This window comes from Oryctolagus cuniculus, chromosome 6 (assembly GCF_051225735.1).
Source record: "Oryctolagus cuniculus isolate XC-2025 breed Fujian yellow rabbit chromosome 6, ASM5122573v1, whole genome shotgun sequence".
Lineage (NCBI taxonomy): Eukaryota > Metazoa > Chordata > Mammalia > Lagomorpha > Leporidae > Oryctolagus > Oryctolagus cuniculus.
The window spans coordinates 3,496,575-3,515,607 of record NC_142872.1 but is presented as its reverse complement, the minus strand read 5'-3'; the positions used below and the strand labels follow the sequence as shown (position 1 = coordinate 3,515,607).

The window sequence follows — 19,033 nt, the reverse complement described above, 5'->3', positions numbered from 1 at the left end:
AACCAGTTCCAGTCCCATCTGTTCTACTTCCCATCCAGCTCCTGCTAATGGCCTGGGAAAAGCAGCAGAAGATGGCCCAAGGGTTTGGGTCCCTGCCACCCATGTGGAAGGCCTGGAACCCTGGCTTTGGATTGGCCCAGCTCCAGCTGTTGTGCCCATTTGGGGAAAGAACCAGCAGAAAGAAGATTCTCTCTCTCTCTCTGTCTATCCCTCACTCCCTCCTTCACTCTCTCCCTCTCTCTCCATTACTCTGCCTTTCAAATAAATAAATATATCTTTTTAAAAAGGAGGTACACAAATGCATGAAGACTCGTTACTGCCCAGAGTATCCTAGGTCCAGAGGTCTCAGTATCGCCCTGAGATTTTCAACTCTCTTAAAAAGAAGAAAGAAAGAAAAAGAACTGTTTGATGAGAGAAGATAGTTATTTTGTGCAACTTCATTACCTAAAGTCCTAAAAAGGAGATGCTTCAAAATATAGGAAACATCAAACAAAAACCTGCCACTTCACCCCACATACACATATGCACACCCATTTAAAAAGCAGCACACGACTGTAAATGTAAAATAGGATAAATCATATAGGACTTCTAAGATGGCCAAATAGAGAGAACCAGCATTCCACTTCTCCCCTCCTCCTACAGAGAGAAGCAAACAACAAGGAAATGGCATACTTTGAGGTCAGTATCCCAGGGTGGCCCTGGAGCCCAGCAGAGACACACGGACATCTCTAGGGCGGGGAGAACTGGGGTGGCAGTGGAGAGAAAAACACAGCACACCAGCAGCCACGGCCCTGGCCCCGTGACAGGGGAAGGGGCACCGGGGAGGTCCCTCACAGGCGCCGTCTGCGGACACTGGCAATGCCACCTCAAAGGGATCCACGGGCACCGCAGGTTTGCAGCCCAGCAAGGGGGGGGTGGGGGCACCCGGAGCGCTCCCGGCAGCTGTGCTCAGAGAAGGAACGCACACCTTCTTGTCAACCCCCCCAGAGCGCGGGCCCCGGTCAGTAGGGGACAGAGGGCCTGCGTATCCCATCTGCGGGACCCGAAGGTATTCCACTACATCAGGAAGAACCACTCGGGCCTCACGAAGCCGAGTAAACGGAGCAGTGCGGCCGCGATCCCAGAGCCCTGCCTGAGACAGGCGGCGGGGGGCTGGCACAGCGCGGGACTGCGGCTCCCCGGACCCAGGAACTCGGAGCCCGTCCCCGTACTGCTCTCCCTCTCCTGCTGCCCCGAGCAGCCTGTACCAACACGGCCCCCACACCCGCGCCAGCCACGCGCGGGCAGGTGCTCCCGCACACCACGGCTGCGGCCTGCTGGTGAGGGCGCGCGTGACCCGTCCGTCACTGATGCCACCACCACCAGCCCTTGGGCGGGGCCGGGACCCCACGCCCTTGCCAGGACTGCCATCGGCTACACAAGGACAAAACGCCGAGACTACGGCGAGATGTCCAGCTGGAACCCAAGCACAGCGGCCTAGCAGACTCGCCCACGACACACCATCTAGGAAAGCCGCGCTCTGCAGGGACGGAGACGGGGCTCTGCCACCCTCGTCAACGCGGGGACAAGGCCGCGGGACGTCCCCCAGGAGCGGGGTGACCTGGCCAAGCGCGAGAAAGGGGAGCCCACGACCCCCGAGTACACGAAAGCAGGACGTGGGCGCCGCGTGGCGCGAAGGCGCCCACCGGGTGGCGGGGCGCTCCCGAGGCGCCTGCACTGGGACGACGCGGGGGCTCGGCGGGCGCGGGGACGCGACTGCGCAGGCGCCAGAGGCCGGCCCGGCGGAAGCGAGGGCGCCACGCGCACTTCCTGCGGCGCAACCGTCGGCCTGCGGAGCGGCGCCGGGCGGGAGCGGCTCTCGAGGTGAAGGCCCGCGCCGCGGCCCGCACCCTCCCGGCCCCCTCGCGCCCGAGTGCCCCCGCCACACCGGGCCTCGGGGCCCGCGGGGCTCGGGCGCGCCTCGGGCTAAGCGTGCCTGCTGGCTGGTTGGTTTGGACGGAGGCCTTGCTCTGCGGCAGGCCGTGTGCGGGGCCCGGCGCGCCTTTCCCGTGCCTGCCTTCGCTCACCTGACTCTTCTTTTCCAGTTACCTGTGACCCGGGAGTGAAGCCCCGGCCAGCCTCCGCCGCGAGATGGCAGCGTCCGCGGACAAGGCCCTGCCGCTGCGGCTGCCCGAGCTGTTCGAGGCCGGCAGGCGGCTGCTGGAGCAGGCGGAGGCCGCGGCCGAGCCCAGCGGTTCCCAGGCGGTCCAGGACGCCGTGGCCGAGGGCTTGGAGCTCCTGGGGAAGGCCGCCGACATGCTGTCGCTGCTCGACCTGTTCAGCCGAAACGAGGACGTGGAAGACATCGCCTCCGCCGACCTCAAGTACCTGCTGCTGCCGGCGCTGCAGGGCGCGCTCACCGTGAAGCAGGTGCGCCCCGGCGAGCGTCTGGCCCACCTGCAGCAGGCGCGGGAACACTACCTGAACTACCTCACGCAGTGCCGGCACTACCGGCTGGCCGAGTTCCCGCTTCCTGGAACCCGCGCCGGCGCAGCCGAACGCAGTGCCGCTGCGCCCGCCGCAGCCCGGCCTGGCCTCGAGGCCATGGCGTCGCAACGCGAGGCTAAGATAGAGAGGTACAGGCAGAGGAAGGAGGCGGAGAGCAGGCTGGCCGCGCTGAAACGCGCTGTGGAAAGCGGGCAGGCAGCGGACGAGCGTGTCCGTGAGTACCACCTCCTCCACCTCCGGAGGTGGGCGGGTATCAGCTTGGATGAGATTGAGAGCATTGACCAGGAGATGGAGATTCTGCGAGAAAAAGACTCCGCAGGAGAGGCGGCGGCGCCTCCCGCATCTCGCCAGGAGAGGCCTCCAGTGAAGCCCTTCATTCTCACTCGCAATGTGACCCAAGCTAAAGTGTTCGGAGCCGGTTATCCGAGTCTGGCAACCATGACCGTGAATGACTGGTACGAGCAGCATCAGAAATTTGAAGCGTTGCCAGATCAAGGAATAGCCAAGGAGACGCCAGAGCCCTCTGACACCGAGAGCTGACTGAAACACTTCAGAACCTGCAATGCAGGTTCCGCTCAGCTTACAGTGAGCTTACATCCAGATAAACCCACTGTAAGTTGACAGTATCCTAGAGCAGCAAGATACAGGAAGACAGGAGGAGGAGCATGGTGAGAACACCACAGAGCAAGGGGTGGGGGGTGACTGAAGGGCACCCAGGCTAGGGGCTGTGGCAACTGACAGGTTGCTTCCCAAAACTGAGGGGACTGCAGAACACACCGGCCCCACCAAGGGGAACCATGCAGTCCCCTCCCTGGGCTGCTGCCTCAGCTCTGTGAAACAAAGGTAAAGGCTGTAATCTTGCTTTGCATTTAATAAAGTGTCATTGTGCAGTTGTGTCCTAGATGGTGAGCCAACAGTCTTGTTTTTGGTGTTATGGTGTATTCCAGTTTATCACGGGGAAAGAAACAAGTACTGAAAAGGTAAAATTATACAATTTTTATATAATTATTTATATATTTTATAAATATATGAGAAATCTATTTTAAAAATTACTTAAAATTAATAAATTGCTGTGTGATTTCTCTGAAAAATAAGCATCCATTCTACTGCAAAAAAAGTAGGAAAACAACTCATAATGTGAATGAGAAATTCAGCACAGAGACTGAAATCTTGAGAAAGAACCAAACAAATCTGGATTTCAGAAAGTCAGATTTTAAAAGTCCAGTTGAAAACTTCCAGGATGCTAAACCACACAGAAGGACTGAGCTTGAAGCCAGATCTTTTAAAATATCCCAGTCAGGGGCTGGTGTGGTGGTGCACAGGGTTAAGCTGACACCTGTCACGCAGGCATTTCCTATTGATGTTGGCAGTGAATTAAGTTTTAGTTCAGGTTCTTTTCTCCTGCAGATGTAGAAATACTAAGCAGAGACTGGTATTGCATGTAAACAGAAAATGAGAAAGTGGAGAAATAAGCTTTCATTCACAAGCGAGTGTGGGCTGCTCTACACAGAAATATGCGAAGTGAATGGGCCAAAGAGTTGCTGATAAGTGGGAGGAAAACTGAAAATGTTACCTGTGGTTGGGAAGGTCTGTCTGAGGGCAGGAGAGTGAAAAATGTACATTGGAGAGGGGCCAGCACTGTGGCGTAGTGGGTAAAGCCACCGCCTGCAGTGCCGGTATCCCGTATGGGTGCCGATTCAAGTCCTGGCTGCTCCAGTTTGGATCCAGCTCTCAGCTATGGCTTGGGAAAGCAGTGGAAGATGGCCCAAATCCTTGGGCCCTTGCAACCACGTGGGAGACCTGGAAGAAGCTCCAGGCTCCTGCCTTTGGATCGGCATGGGTCTGGCTGTTGCGGCCATCTGGGGAATGAACCAGTGGGTGGAAGACCTCTCTTTGCCTCTCCTTCTCTGTCTGTGTAACTCTGACTTGGTCTTCTCCTTAGGCTGCACAGAGTACTTCCTCCTGGCTGTCATGGCGTACGACCGCTACCTGGCCATCTGCTACCCGCTGCACTACGGGGCCATCATGAGCAGCCTGCTCTCCTTGAGGCTGGCCCTGGGCTGCTGGGCCTGTGGCTTCCTGGCCATCGTGGCACCCACTGCGCTCGTCAGCAGCCTGTCCTTTTGCGGCCCCCGTGCCATCAACCACTTCTTCTGTGACATCGCGCCCTGGATCGCCCTGGCCTGCACCAGCACACAAGCCGTGGAGATCGTGGGCTTCATGATCGCCTGTGTGGTCATCCTGAGTTCATGCCTCATCACCCTGGTCTCCTACGTCTACATCATCAGCACCATCCTCAGGATCCCCTCGGCCAGTGGCCGGAGCAAGGCCTTCTCCACGTGTTCCTCCCACCTCACTGTGGTCCTCCTGTGGTACGGGTCCACCATCTTCCTGCATGTGCGAACCTCCATCAAGGACGCCCTGGACCTGAGCAAGGCCATCCACATCCTGAACACCGTGGTGACCCCCGTTCTCAACCCCTTCATCTACACGCTCCGGAACAAGGAGGTGAGGGAGAGTCTGCTGAGAAAGTGGAAAGGAGGTAAACTCCTCACGGTGTGACGGGGAGCTGTGCTGTGTGCCGGCCCCCAGACTGCAGGGCTCTCCATTCCTGCAGCATGGCAGGTGTTCTGATCATGGCTCCAAGTGCACCACAGAGTGACAGGGATGCTTCTTTGGTTCCAGGGGGGAGAAAACAAAGGGGAAACACCTGAAAGACAAAATCAGACCTATCAAGGGAAACACTGTGTGCAGGAGCTCTCCTTTCTCACGCAGGAGGGGAACAGGAGTTTTTGATAGAAGCAAACTAGCTTGTCCAAGCGAAATAGTTGTATATTGACATGGGTTTTCTTTTGAGTTTTTTTTATAACATTAGGGACACATACTCAGTGTGAAGCGTGCATTACTAAAGCTCCAAGTTCTCGTTCTTTGTAAGATTTTTGTATCACCTTGTAAATCTGGGGTGTAAGAACTAGGACAGGAAAATGCATGAAATCATAATGGAAATGAGAGTGCCATTATTCCCACATGATATTTTCTTGGGTGAGGTACGGTAATAGATGCAGATGGCAGGAGAAGCTGCTAACTTACAAGATGCCACGTCAGATTCACCAGGACTGAAAGGGTTTGAGTAAAGCTATAGAAGTCCCGTGATGATCCATGTTCAAGGTGCTGTCCCACAGAATTAGAGTTTCAGAGAAAAATAACCTTGGGGTACAATAATTAGAGTGTTTTTGTTTTTAATTCCCTCCAAAAGACCCCATCTTAAGGAGCCAGAAGCAGGCCTTGCCTTCTCAGCCATGCACTCAGGAAGATTCACTTCCCCTCACCCACTTCCCAGGACTGGGGATAGACGCTGCAGTCGGGGGCTGGCCAACAGAGCCAGGCAGAATAGCGGGCTGGGGCTGTGTTCTTCCCCCAGGAGGAAGGCGGGCCTGGGAACAGCTGCCCTCAGACCTCCCTGTTCCCATCATTGGGAACCTTTCCTGGTTTTGGAAGTGAATGGGGCGGGGAAGGCTGCATGTTGGAAGGACACAGGAGAACATGTTTTAACTGAGACCGAGTCCCCTGGCAAAGTGTGCCTCTGTTGAAAGTCTACCTCCTGGGGCCGGCGCGATGGTGCACTAGGCTAATCCTCCATCTGTGGCACCGGCATCCCATATGGGCACCCAGTACAAGTCCCGGTTGCTCCTCTTCCAGTCCAGCTCTCTGCTGTGGCCCAGAAAGGCAATGGAGGATGGCCCAGGTGCTTGGGCTCCTGCACCCGCATGGGAGACCAGGAAGAAGCACCTGGCTCCTGGCTTCCAATTGGCGTAGCTCCGGCCATAGCAGCCATTTGGGGGAGTGAACCAATGAAAGGAAGACCTTTCTCCCTCTCTCACTGTCTGTAACTCTACCTGTCAAATTAAAAAAAAAAAAAAACTTAAAAAAATCTTAAAAAAAAAAAAAAGAAAGTCTGCCTCCTAAGAGACCGTGGGAGGGAAAAGTGGTGCACATGATTTACACTTTTGGTCAGAAAGGATGGCCCAAAGACCCAGGGAGACCCATGTTTTTTTGTTTTGTTTTGTTTAGATTTTTTTATTTATTTGAAAGGTAGAGTGCAGACAGTGAGAGGGAGAGACAGAGAGAAAGGTCTTCTATCCGATGGTTCACTCCCCAGATGGCTGCAACGGCTGAGCTGCACTGATCTGAAGCCAGGAACCAGGAGTTTCTTCTGGGTCTCCCATGTGGGTGCAGGGGCCCAAGGACTTGGGCCATTTTCCACTGCTTTCCCAGGCCATAGCAGAGAGCTGGATCAGAAGAGGAGCAGCTGGGATTAGAACTGGCACCCATATGGGATGCTGGCACCACAGGCACAGGATTAGCCTACTGGGCCACGGCGCCGGCCCCACAGCCGTGTGTTTTAAGGCTTAGACTCAGTGAAGAATGCACAGCCTTGTAGAGAAGCAACTGGAAAGCAAGACTGGGCTCAAAGGGTAACAAACGGAGGGGGCCCAGCCTGGCCCTGCTGCTCAGCCCCTCTCAGCCTCTGGGAGTCCATACCCAGCTCCAGTACATGGCATGGCACTTGTCACTTGAGGTTCTCCAGGGAGAGAATAGAGAGGCATTTTCCTAGGTTGGAAGAGGAATCTTTCTCTCTCTCCTTTCTCTCTTTCTCTCTCTCTCTCTGCCTCTCTCTCAGATTTATTTATTTACTTGAGAGGCCAGACAGAGGGAGAGACAGAGAGAGAGAGGTCTTCCATCCACTGGTTTACTCCCCAAATGGCCACAAAGCCAGAGCTGAGCTGACCCTAAGCCAGGAGCCAGGAGCTTCTTCTGGGTCTCCCACATAGGTTCCCAAGCACTCAGGCCATCTTCCACGGCTTTCCCAAGCCATCAGCCGGGAGCAGGATCAAAAGTAGAATAGCCAGCACTCAAACCAGTGCCTCTATGGGATGCCTGTGCCTCAGGCAGATGCTTAACCTACTACACCACAGTGCCTGTCCTGAGGAATCTGGCTTCTATGACTTGTTTTGGGACAAGGGTTGGGGATTGAACTAACTGAAAGCATATTACTCATCCAACAAATACTTGCCAAGCAACTATGGAAGGCACTGTTTATATATAATCAGGAAAATCACTGAATAAGAAAAAAAAAAACTCTCCCTTCACATAATAAGGGGAGAAAGGCAGAATATAATAAAATGAATGAATGAATAAACTTGACAGTATGTTCTTCATTAATAAGTGGATGGAATAGTTTAATCAGCAGTAACAGATTTAATCCATTTATTTAAGTATTTGAGACACAGACAGTTGTCCCATTTGCTGACTCACTCCCCAGATGCCCACATCAGCTGGTGCTGGGCCAGGGACAAAGGCAGGTGCCTGGGTCTCCATCTGGCTCTTCGACATGGGCAGCAGGGACTTGACCACATCTGCTACCACTGCTGTTCCCAGGGTGTGCCTCAGCAGGAAGCTGGCATCAAGAGTGGAGGCAGGACTTGAACCCGGCCCTGCAAAGTGGGACTTGGGCCTCCCAGCTGGTATAGTGACTGCTAAGCCAAACACTTGCCCTGCCAGTAATGGATTTAAAGTCCTACATTTAAGTTGGTAAAAGGAACTTTCAAAAAACAAAACAAAGTCTAAAATAATGCTCTAGGGCCAGCATTGTGGTGCAGTGGGTTAAGCTGCTGCCATGTGACACCAGCATTTCATATCAGAGCACCGATTCCAGTCCTAGCTTCTCTGCTTCCCATCCAGCGCCCTGCTAATGCACTTGGGAGGCAGCAGAAGACAGCCCAAGGGCTTGAGCCCCTGCACCCATGTGGCAGATCCAGAACAGGCTCCTGGCTCCTGCTCACAGCCTGGGAAAGCAGAAGATGGCCAGAATGCTTGGGCCCCTGCCTCCACGTGGCAGATCCAGATGGAGCTCCTGGCTCCTGGCTTCGGCCTGGCCCAGCCCTGTGTTGCACGCATTGTACAGGGTGAACCAGCAGATGAACAATCTCTGTCTCTCTCTGTGACTCTGCTTTTCACATAAATTAATGAAATCAATCTTTAAAAAAAATAAAATAATGCTCTGAGATATTTAAAGGTACATTTTAAGGCAATAAATGTGAAAATGTGACTGAATATCTCTGAGGAGAGAGAAAGGGAAATAGGATCTGGAAAATATGAATTACTTTATCTGCAACTGTTTTCAATAAAAAGTGTAAAGCAAATAAAAAATAGAAGTTTCAGTAAAAACAGAATGTGACCAGTTCAGTAGGAGACAGAGCAGGAAACGTAAGACTACTGCAGTGCCAGGATCCCATTTGGACACTGGTTCAAGTTCCGGCTACTCTACTTCCCCTCCAGCTCTATGCTATGGCCTGGGAAGGCAATAGAAGATGGCCCAAGTCCTTGGGCCCCTGCACCCATGTGGAAGACCCAGAAGAAGCTCCTGGCTCCTGGTCAGATTGGAGCAGCTCCAGCTGTTGCGGGCATTTGGAGTGAACCAGCAGATGGAAGACCTCTCTGTCTCTACCTTTGCCTCTCTGTAACTCTGCCTTCAAATAAATACATAAATCTTAAAAAAAGAAAAACAAGATTTGTGGAAAGAATTGTGGAAAGACCCCTGATATCAGGCTACAGGTTTCTGATGGCTCTGACACACTGCCGTTGGCGGGGTCAGGGTCTGGAGAGCAGCGGGGCTCCGTGGCAAGCAGGCCAGACTTTGCAGCATGGGGCTGGGAGAGAAGCCATGTGGTGCTCAGGAGCCTGCTGAAGCTGACACTCGTGTTTGAAGGCTTGGGGGTGTCTGAGACGTGGGAAGGCAGCTCTGTCCTTACAGCAGGGCAGAGTGCAAACACTGGTTCCAGCTCAGAGATTTTGACTGGGGGGCAGCGTCTGAGCATGGGAACAACCAGGACCAGACCCGACTCAGGATGGAGGGCCACCCTTGTGGAGTGGAGAAGACCCTGGCCCACGCTGGGGCTTCCATGGCTCACTCAAACTCCAGGTGATGCCATGACCTTGCCACGAGTTCCACCATTCAATCTCAGCATTCTAAATAAAAGCTCACACAGGAGCTGGTGCTGTGCTTTAGCAGGTGATGCCACCACCTGCTGTGCCAGCATCCCATAGGGGTTCCGGTGTGTGGCTCAGCTGTGCCTCTTCTGATTCAGCTCCCTGCTAATGCGCCTGGGAAAGCAGCAGAAGATGGCCTAAGAACTTAGGGCTCATCTAAGACACTGCGCTTGGCTTTCCTCACTGACCTTAGCTTGGATTTTAGGGGCCTTCCTAAGAAGCAGGACTGTCTTTGGGAAATGATAGAAAAAGGAGGTTTAGACTCCAACTGAGTGTCCTTCAACCTGGGATCCTGACCCCATCCAGATCTCCCAGGCACTGAGGGATGGGGCTGTGTTTGCAGAATTGTGCACAGTCAAGGGGATGGCATCGGGCAGGAGAGGAACAGTCAGCAGCCCAGAGGGCCTTGGGAGCTCTTCCTGCTGGAAGGGTCCATGTACTGGACCTGGAGGAAGTGACCTCACTTCCTTGGTGACGGGCCACAACAGAACATGGAACTCTGGTAACCAGGCACCCACATTCTAGTGGTAGCCATTGCCACCTCACTTGATAGGCAACGTTGCAGGGAGAACTATGTTCCCTTGCTGCTGCCCTTCAAGGCGAGGCTCTCGCAGAGCCAAAGCCCAGAATGAAGGTCTCTTCCAGCGTGTAACATGCTGGCTGAGCTCTCACTATGGACGCCTGTGGCCATGGGGGAGGAGGCAGCCACAGGTAACAGGGTTTAGCAGCCCCGGAAAGTCCCGTCCAGGGCTGGAGTCTCTGGTGACCCACGTGGGCTGTTCTCCCGTCCCCACGAAGGGGACAAGACGAGGGACCCTTCCCACACAGCACCAGGATTCAGGCATTGGAGGACAGCTGTGGTGTTGTCTGTACCCATTCTAGGGATGGCGGATGGGAAAGTGGGTGTTGGGGGCCATTTTGTCTACTCAGGGGTTACACTTGAGTTCTCCTGTGTCACCTGGAGTCCTCCTGGCTGGGGGTATACCCAGATGTCCCTACGTATGTGACCTGGGGAGTGGAAATACTCACGGGGTGTCTCCTGTGGGACACTGACACCTTCTGGCCTGGCTCTGGGCACTCTGTTTGCAGGGCTCCACACTGGAGATCAGCAATGATTCCCATGAGGAACTCATCTTCTCAGGCAATGGACAGGTGCGTCAGGCCAACAGCCATGGACAGTGCTGGGCTGGGCTGAGGGAGGGGCCTAGGGAGATACACAGGCGGGGACTCAAGATGAGCAGGCTGGGCCGAGGACCAGAGCCTGGATATAGGTACTTCTGGGCCCCGTTCTGGTGTTTCCAACCAGAGTGACTCACCCCAGTCTCGTTCCTAAGAGATCTCGCCCCTCTGCTGCCCACTGACAGCTGAGTTATGGCAACCCCATGTCAGGTCCTGGTGGGATTTTCAGGGGACAGATTACTACTGGTTCCCTGGATATGAAGTCAAGAACGTCCGCGTGTGGGACAGCACGGTTTTCCCACCCAGCCCGGGAATCCCAGGCAGGGGTCAGCTCCGCTGTGCTTCCAGACCTCCCCACAACCCAAGACGGAGAACCCAAACCCCACACACAGGGGTGAGGCTTACCCTTGAGAGAGAGAGACTACTCCATGCACGTGTCGGCAGTGTGTCTCTCGGTCTCAGCCCTGGAGCCCCCACCCGTCTCCATCCTGTTCCATGAGAAAGGACATTTGTCCTGTGGCTCAGCTGGGATTCCAGTGCTTGTCCCCGGCTGCCCTGCTGCAGGTCACGGCCTCAGAGAGCGCCCCTGGAAGCCTGGTCTGCTGGGCAGTCACAGCCCAGGGCCCACACGAGGGCGGCTCTCACACAGGAGTTTGCACACAGTGCTGGGGGCTGGATGTCCCTGTGTCTCCTGCTTGTACATGTCCATCTCCGTTCCCGTGTTCTCGTGTTCTCCCGTGCTTCTCTGTGTCCTTGTCCCCTCTCCTTATCAGCACGGCAGACCTGGGGCCCACACCATGGCCTGGCCTAACGTCCATCACCTCCTCAGGAGCACATGGCACATGCAACCGCACTCAGGGACGCAGAGTCAGAGTGTCCCTGTCGCTTTCACAGGAGCTAATGCCCTGCTGAGACAGAGGCCCAGACAGCACTTGCTGGGGAGAGGGGCTGAGGTGTCCCCTGGAGCAGCCACGGTCAGATCACCGTGCAGAAGGGCTGTGGCCGGGACACTGCCAGCTTCCATCTCTGCACTGCTGCTCCCAGCTGCTGGCCTCCCTGGGGGTATAATCTGCCCTCCCGACTCTTCCACGCTGCTCTCTGTGTGGTCAACAAAGTCACTTTCGGCCTTTCATTCCCAACCCTCAGGGATGTGAGGAGTCACCTGGTGCAGCTGGATGCCCTCTGTGAGGGGGTCTTCTCCCAGCCCAGACTCCCGTGGTCGGGGGTCCCTGGATCCACCTCTGACTCCTGTATCTGCTGGTCCCCTCTAGTTTGGAGGTGTGTCCACACTGCACCTGGCGGAGGTCTGCCCCCTGCGGAGCCTGCAGCCAGGCACCGGGGCGAAGCTGGAGGAATCCCTGGTCCCAGCCTCCCCAGGAAGAACCATCGCTCACCTGTCCACTCTGCTGTGCTCATATGGTGACTTCAGCACTGTTCCGTATTTTTTGGACCAGATATTCCATAGGTGAGCGTCTGTGCTCTCCAGGCACATGGGGCCTCTGCTGTGTGCCAGAGCCCCCTAGCCGTGGCTCTCTGTGCCTGTGTGCTCCTCTGAGAAGTGGGGTGGTGTGGGCGTGAGCCTCAGGGTTTGACAGGGACCATGTGACTGCAGACATGGCAGGGGCCTGGTGCCTGCTCTGTGGCCAGGGCTGCTGGCGCTGCACTCATCCCTCTTCTTCTGGTCTCTGCACCCTCGGGACTCAATAGCCCACAGCCCTCGAGGTTTGGAAAACCCCACAGAGAGCAGCCCTGCTTTCCCATCTGTAAAGGAGACCTCCCAGCCCCAGTGACTGATTCAGACAGAGTAGGGCCCAGGCACTGGGTGTGAGGCCCAGGCCCCTCAGCTCTCTGGCAAGGTTCCGTGTGTGGTTCATCCCCACATCAAGTGAATGTTAAAAACTGGGCAGTCACTTTACAGACACGTGTCACAGCTCAGCGAGCAAAGCAGACAGCATTCCCGGGGCCTCTTGACTTGGGAGGACCTAGACTCCCCAACTGAACGCCTGCCCGGGTCCTGTGCACAGGGTCAGAGGGGAGAGGATCGTCCTCCCATGGTCTTGCCAGAATGTCAGAGCCCAGGCCCCACTAGGACGTCATGGACTGTGGGTCCAGTCAGAGGCCTTCTGTCCCTGCAAACTGTGGGAGCGAAATGTGGGCTGTGGCTGGGGAGGGACAGACAGGGTGTGGATCTCCCCCTTCCTGTGACTCCTCTGAGAGCACCGAGGCCCGAGGACTCCCCTCAAAGGGAAGGAGAACAGAGCTAGGAATGGGGTCCCAGACCTGCAAAGGAGAGGGGGGCTGGGGCGCAGAGCAGCCAGGGGTCCATGCCCAGGACAGGTGCTTCCCAGCTCCACCCACAAACCCCGTCCCCGCCCCTGCCCCAGGAGGCCCAGACCTACAGAGATCCTGAGAAACCTGCTCCTAAGTCTGCCTGGAGCCTCGTGCTGAGCACTGGGGAACCTCCCCTCGGGAAAGAAGGTCACTGGGACGCTGTCACCACGGGGTGTGCACCAGCCCTGTTGACCAGGTCTCCCACGGCCAGGGCAGCCCAGGAAGGCTTGGGGGGTGGGGTCATGCTCTGGACAGGCAGAGGCATGCCCAGGGCCCCAGAACCACAGAGGGGCCCCAGGCAGTGCAGTGTGACGGCCAAGGCCAGCCTCTGACCCTGCTGCCCTCGCTTGTGTCCCCAGCAACATGGCTTCCTTCCTGGGACGCTGCAGAGACCTGTACAAGGCAGAGCTCCATGGCAACACCAGCCTTCCACTGCTGAAGATGAAGGTGGGCTGCAAGCCTGTCAGCCTGCCTGGAGGAGACCTGGGGACCCAGGTGTACTTTCTGTATGCCCTGCCCGGACACACCCAGCACCCTGAGGCCAAAGCAGACGGTGAGGGGCAGCGCAGTCTGCAGGTCTCTCAGGGGTGGTGTTTGGGGCTGGAATCCCCTTCCAGGCAGTGCGACCTCTCGGGGTTTGCAGAGGCCACTGGAAGGTGATTCCCGTTGGCGACCCTTTCTCTTCTTCCAGCTCCTGCTCTGCGTGCAGGGCCAGCACCCTTCCGTGCACTGGCTCTGGAGCCAGCTGCAGCACCACTGGCTCAGCCAGGACCTGCTCCAGAGCCAGGGCCAGCTTCCCCATGGGGCCTGCCCCCATGCGCACAATCAGCACCAGGGCCAGCTCCACAGGCCTCCTCTGGCTGGGCTGGGACTGCAGAGGAGCTGCCTGGAGCGGAGATGGTTGACATCACCGCCTTCTCCCCCAGGACGATGGCAGAACAGCTCACACTTCTGGATGCGGTGAGCAGCCGGCTCTGCTGGGCAGGGCCAGGACCACGGCGTCCCTGTGGCACCTGCTGTCCCACACAAGCCCTGGCCAGAGTCCAGTGTTCTGAGTCAGCCCAGCCTTCATGTCTCAGCCCCAGTGTGACCCGGGCTCGTTTCTCATGTCCTAACCCACGTGTCCCCTGTGCACAGCAGAGATGGGACACACTCATGCCAGGTTCACAGAGCGACAGACAGAAAGCTGGGCACGGTGTGGCCCAGTGGTGGTGGAGGGCACTCACTGAGGTGCAGCCAGGCCCCCGTCCCTGCCAGTCTGCCCAGAATGCCTACCTGTCTCAGCACTGATCAGGCTTCAGAGTTGGACGGGGTCCCAGAGCAGACACGCAAACAGAGCCCCTTGTTGTAGCTACCAGAGGGAGGTGCGCTGGGATGGACACAAGGAGCACAGGGCTGATGGCGATGGGCCGAGGGATGGGGAGTTGGCCAGGATGCCCAGGAGAAAACACCTCTGTGTCTTCTCTCCAAGAATGGGCTCTGGGCCGTGGGGCTCTGGGCACCCTCAGGGGGCTGCTGCTCCCACCGCTGAGAGGCCCATGCACAGCACCCCTGCACTCTGAGTGGGGGTGGCTGTGCCCATGGGACACTCTCCTCCCCAGGAGCTGTTCCAGAAGGTCGTGCCCTTCCACTGCCTGGGCTCCGTCTGGACCAAGAGCAACAAGAGAGGCAAGGAACACCTGGCCTCCACTGTCCATGCCACCGTCCAGCAGTTCAACTGCGTGACAAATTGTGTAGTAACCACATGCTTGGGGGACCCCAGCATGAAGGCCACGGACAGGGCCCGTGTGGTGGAGCACTGGATCAAGGTGGCCAAGGTCAGCTGCGGGCAATCAGGGCCCTCGCTCACTGCACTCTGGGAATGGCCACTTTGCTTTATCAGCCCTCGGGAGTACACCCTGTGGCTGAAGACCCTGCACAGACCCTGGGCCCTTCCTGGCAGGGAGGGGCCTGACCTGACTCACTTCCCCCAGGGGTGCATGCTCCCCTCCCACCTGAACCTCCGTGTGGGTTGAACCCAATCCTCTCCCTGTGAGGGTGGCCACAGTGCCCTCGTGCCTTCCTGTGGCTCTGTGGGCATCTGATGCAGCAGGGGGATGTCAGCCCAGGGGGATCAGGTGACTTCTCCCTCATCCTCTCTGCTCTCCAGGAGTGCCAGACCCTCAGGAATGTTTCCTCGGCCCATGCCATCCTCACTGCTCTACAGACCTCCCCAATTTGTCGCCTGCAAGAGACGTGGGGAGAAGTCTCCAGGTGGGTGCCTTCTCCCACAGGAGCACCAGGGTGTACCTGGGACCCTAGGACTCACCACTAACCCCCATGACTCTGGGAGGGGCCAGACGTGGACTCTAAGGGGAGGCATGGGGAATGGCACCTTCGAGACCCCTAGACCTTCTGCCTAATTTTTCCCATAGGATATTTGCTTTGCTGTCAGACACCAGTTCTTTAATAGTGCTCCTGGGCAGCACCGGAGCTCCCTGTGCAGGTGAACTTGAGGCAGAACGGTGCTGCTCAGTGGAGGGGAGGGGCCCAGGAGAACCACTTGAGCTCCCCACCTGTCCCCTGGGCACCAGGGCTTAGGGAACTCAGTGGGGAACTCACCTGGGCCGTGTGCATCCTCCTTGCTGTCGAGTGAAGGGAGCTGCACTCACCATCCTCCCATCACACTGAGTAGCTCTTCCTGGTTTCCCATCTCCACAGCAAAAGCTGCAAAAAATTTGAGCGCCTGTGTGAGAAGGACAATGGCTTGAGCAGAGATCGACTCACCAAGGTAGGGAGGCTGGGAGGCGGGGCAAGTCCTTGGGGGGTAGGGAGGGAGCAAAGTGTCGCCACCCAGAGCCTGTGCAGGCCCTGTCTGTCACTAGAGATCCCTGGGTTCCACTCCCTGAGTGGCAGGGGAGATGTGCAGCAGAAGCTGTGGTTCGTCCTCAACCCTGCTGGGGCTGGATGAGCATACAGTGGGGCTGGGTGGCCAGCACCTGTCAGCCAGGCCTCCTGAGACCACCTGGCCCTCTCTCTCCATGGTGGTGCCTGGCCAGGGACCAGGACACAGAGAGCCCTGATGGACTCCTGGCCAGGGGTGCAGCTGGAGTTGGGGTGAAGCAGTGGGGTGGCGGTCAGCTGGGGGCAGGGCAGGCTCTCCTGTGTAGCCCTGGGCTGGTCATTGCCCATGGCCTCTGATTTCTCAAGTAGAGGATGGGGCTGATGAGCCTGTTGTGCAGGGCTCATGGGGGTCGGTGAGGCACCAGGAAGGGTGATGCGCGGTGCAGGGCCTGGCCTTCTTCCCAGGGGACAATGAGGAGGAGGAGGGCAGGCGTAGGTTGCTGAGTCAGGACAGCTGTGGTGGGGGGGCACCCAGCACCCTCGCCAGTCAAGGAGCAGACCCAGGGAGACCCCTTGCTCAAGGTGCCCCCAGTGAGGGTGGGAGCCACAGCATCCAGATAGAGTGCACTTGGGGGAGGGGGTCAGACATGCCATGCCCCAGCAGAGGGCCCAGGTGTGGGCAGGGGTCAGAAGGACAGGCCCTAAGACCCTGACCTTGATCCTGGCAGAAGGGAGCCTTCAAGCTTGCTGCCCGGGAGAAGAATCCGCAGAGAGCACAGATGAGGCTGCGGAAACAACAGAAGGTGCGTGTGCCCGGGTGAGGGGACTCCTCCGTCACACCGGGGCCCGAGCCACAGGAGCAGGGCCTCCACCTCCAGCCCTCCCTGCAGTCCCCAAACTGCCTCAGTGGCCTCCACCAGAGAGACCAGAGCCAGGGCCTGGGGCAGCTGGACTCTCAGTGCACTTGGGGCTGAGGTGGTGCTGGGGGTCACACGGCCTGTGTGCCCTTGGACATCCCAGCAGGAGTCCTAGGGGTGCCTGCTGTCCTGGGAGTAGCTGGGAGGATGGAGAATGGAGGAGGCTGCCAAGGTATGGATGGCTCCCAGGGGAGACATGAGCCAGGGTCTAGGAGCTGGGGTGGAGGGGTCTCTGGGGCCAGGGCTCGGGGGGCAGCTGAGAGCAGGTGCTCATCACCACCCCCTGTGGCACAGGGAGTCGTCCCCTTTCTTGGCACCTACCTGAAATACCTGGTGATGTTGGACACTGTGATGGGGGACTCTGTGCATGTGAGTGATCCTGGGGCAGATGGGGTGGGCCGGGTCCCTGAGGCTTGGGGGCAGGGCGGGGTGGGGAGAGTCTGGACTGCGTTCTTAACCTTCAGTGCTGCCCCCCCTTCTCCTGAACCTCACAGCCGTCCCTGGGGCTGGGGCTTCACTGCCTCTGCCCTGGGAGTGTCGGGGCCTCCAACCGGGTGCCCCTCCCTTTCCTGGAGGGACAAAGCTACACAAGGTCTTGGCTGAGCCTCCTTGGCCTCCCCTCGGGTAGGCTCCATGGGCAGAAGAGAAATTGGGCCCAGCAAGGTCAGGAAGCACTGACATGGCCAGGCACCCTCGCCCATCCCAGCCTCTGTTTCCCGCCTGTCACCAGGCAGGGGAGAACAGCAGGTGCCTGAGGCTCAGCTGCCAGGTCCCCTCTCCAGAGCTCACCCAGATCCTGTCCTTTCCCACCCACATCCCCTTGACGGCCTCATGAAGGGGAGGGTCAGGGCTGGGCCCAGCTGGGGGCGGTTCTGATGGACTCTGTCTGCCTTCCAGCAGGCTGATGTCAGCTTCCAGAAACTGAATAAGGTGAGCAGCTGTGGCCTCACTCAGGGCAGGAGGGCACTGGGGGTCACAGGTGGCCCCGGTCGGGACCCCATGCATCACCCCTGCAGCTTTGCTCTATTAGGAGGGCTGGGTGCACATGACGGGGAGACCCATCCCTAGGGCGGGTGCAGGTAGAGGACTGGAATCAAGGAGAAGCCTGGGGAGGGGCTGTTTGCACCCCCATCGGAGGCCAGGGTGGGGCCTGCATGGGCTGGAGGGGAGGAGGCCTCTTAAGAGGAAACACCCAGAACCCCACAGCCCCTCCCCTACCAGGTCCCCACAGCGTTCCCAGCCCAGGCCCTGACAGTGTCCTGTGTGTCCCTCCATCCCCAGGAAATGAAAGTCCTGCAAGAAATCCAACTACTGCAGGTGGCAGCGAGCAAGTATTATTTTAAGCGTGATGAGGAGTTTGGTGTGTGGTTCCGGTCTGTGGAGTTTCTCACTGAGAAGGAGAGGTGAGTGATGGGCAGGAATCAGGTGAAGCCTAGTGTGGGGGTGGGGAGGGCTCTCCCTGCTGTGCAGCTGCAGGGAGCATCGTCCAGGACCCTGGTGGGCAGCAGGCCCTGTCCCATGGGCACTGCTGGCCCCAGGACTGCAGCTCCTGGACAGACCCTGGGAGGGAGGCCTGAGCTGAGGCTCTTGGTGGACTCATGGCTGTGCTCTCTTCGTTAGCTACGCCCTGTCCCGCCAGCTGGAGCCCCCTGTCAAGAAGCCCACAGCAGCCTCAAGGCCATGAACACCATCGTGATGCCCTCGTGACCAAGTGCCTGGGACCTCAGGGGCAGATCTGAGCTCATTGTGAGCCTGGTGCCTGGGACAGTGGCCTCCCTGTTGTGAAGCTGAGGCCTGCATTGTATCAGTTTAATTGCCCCTCTTATGTTTTCTCTTTTCCTCCATTTAACTATAGTCACTGTTATTAACTCCCTAGTAGAGTTTTATTAAAGTTAACATAAATATGTTGCACCATGAGTTTCATTCTTCCTCGTCATTGCTTCCCCATAACTGAGGTTGTGAGCAGTGTTCCACCCGTGCAAATGTGCTGCGGACATGGGCCCCTCCTAGTTGCAGCTCCTGGAGCTGCACCTCGCTGGTTGAGGTTCCCTGAGGTTCTTCTCCTAAGAGGAGCTGGCAGATCATGTGATGTCTGGTGTAAAAACACTGCCTCACTCCTCCTGCATTTGCTGCCCTGGGTTTAGGATGTTGGGTCCAGCCTGGCCTGGCCTGACTGTGGTGGGCCAATGGGAGGTGAACCAGCAGATGGAAGGTCTCTCTCTCACTTTGCCTTCTAAATATATAAA

At 57.4% G+C, this 19,033-nt stretch overlaps 2 protein-coding genes and 1 pseudogene across 3 annotated transcripts; all 3 read left to right on the top strand.

Annotated features, from left to right (window-relative positions):
* The first annotated feature begins 1,751 nt into the window (after positions 1–1,751).
* On the top strand, positions 1,752–3,379 carry LOC127485499 (immunoglobulin-binding protein 1 pseudogene; annotated as a pseudogene). The gene is made up of 2 exons (XR_016234880.1): positions 1,752–1,863; positions 2,085–3,379. The product of XR_016234880.1 is annotated as an immunoglobulin-binding protein 1 pseudogene (transcript).
* A 1,050-nt stretch (positions 3,380–4,429) lies between these two features.
* On the top strand, positions 4,430–8,986 carry LOC149125964 (olfactory receptor 6F1-like). Its single transcript, XM_089334635.1, has 2 exons — positions 4,430–4,995; positions 8,827–8,986. Exons 1-2 carry the CDS (start codon positions 4,459–4,461, stop codon positions 8,962–8,964), a joined length of 675 nt encoding a protein of 224 aa, XP_089190761.1. The 5' UTR covers positions 4,430–4,458; the 3' UTR covers positions 8,965–8,986.
* A 1,435-nt stretch (positions 8,987–10,421) lies between these two features.
* Positions 10,422–18,601, top strand: LOC149125963 (ral-GDS-related protein-like). Its single transcript, XM_089335825.1, has 14 exons — positions 10,422–10,436; positions 10,627–10,689; positions 11,686–11,778; positions 11,988–12,181; positions 13,407–13,600; positions 13,739–14,007; positions 14,649–14,864; positions 15,197–15,300; positions 15,748–15,817; positions 16,599–16,673; positions 17,082–17,156; positions 17,685–17,717; positions 18,069–18,190; positions 18,408–18,601. Exons 1-14 carry the CDS (start codon positions 10,422–10,424, stop codon positions 18,469–18,471), a joined length of 1,587 nt encoding a protein of 528 aa, XP_089191951.1. The 3' UTR covers positions 18,472–18,601.
* Positions 18,602–19,033: the final 432 nt, after the last annotated feature.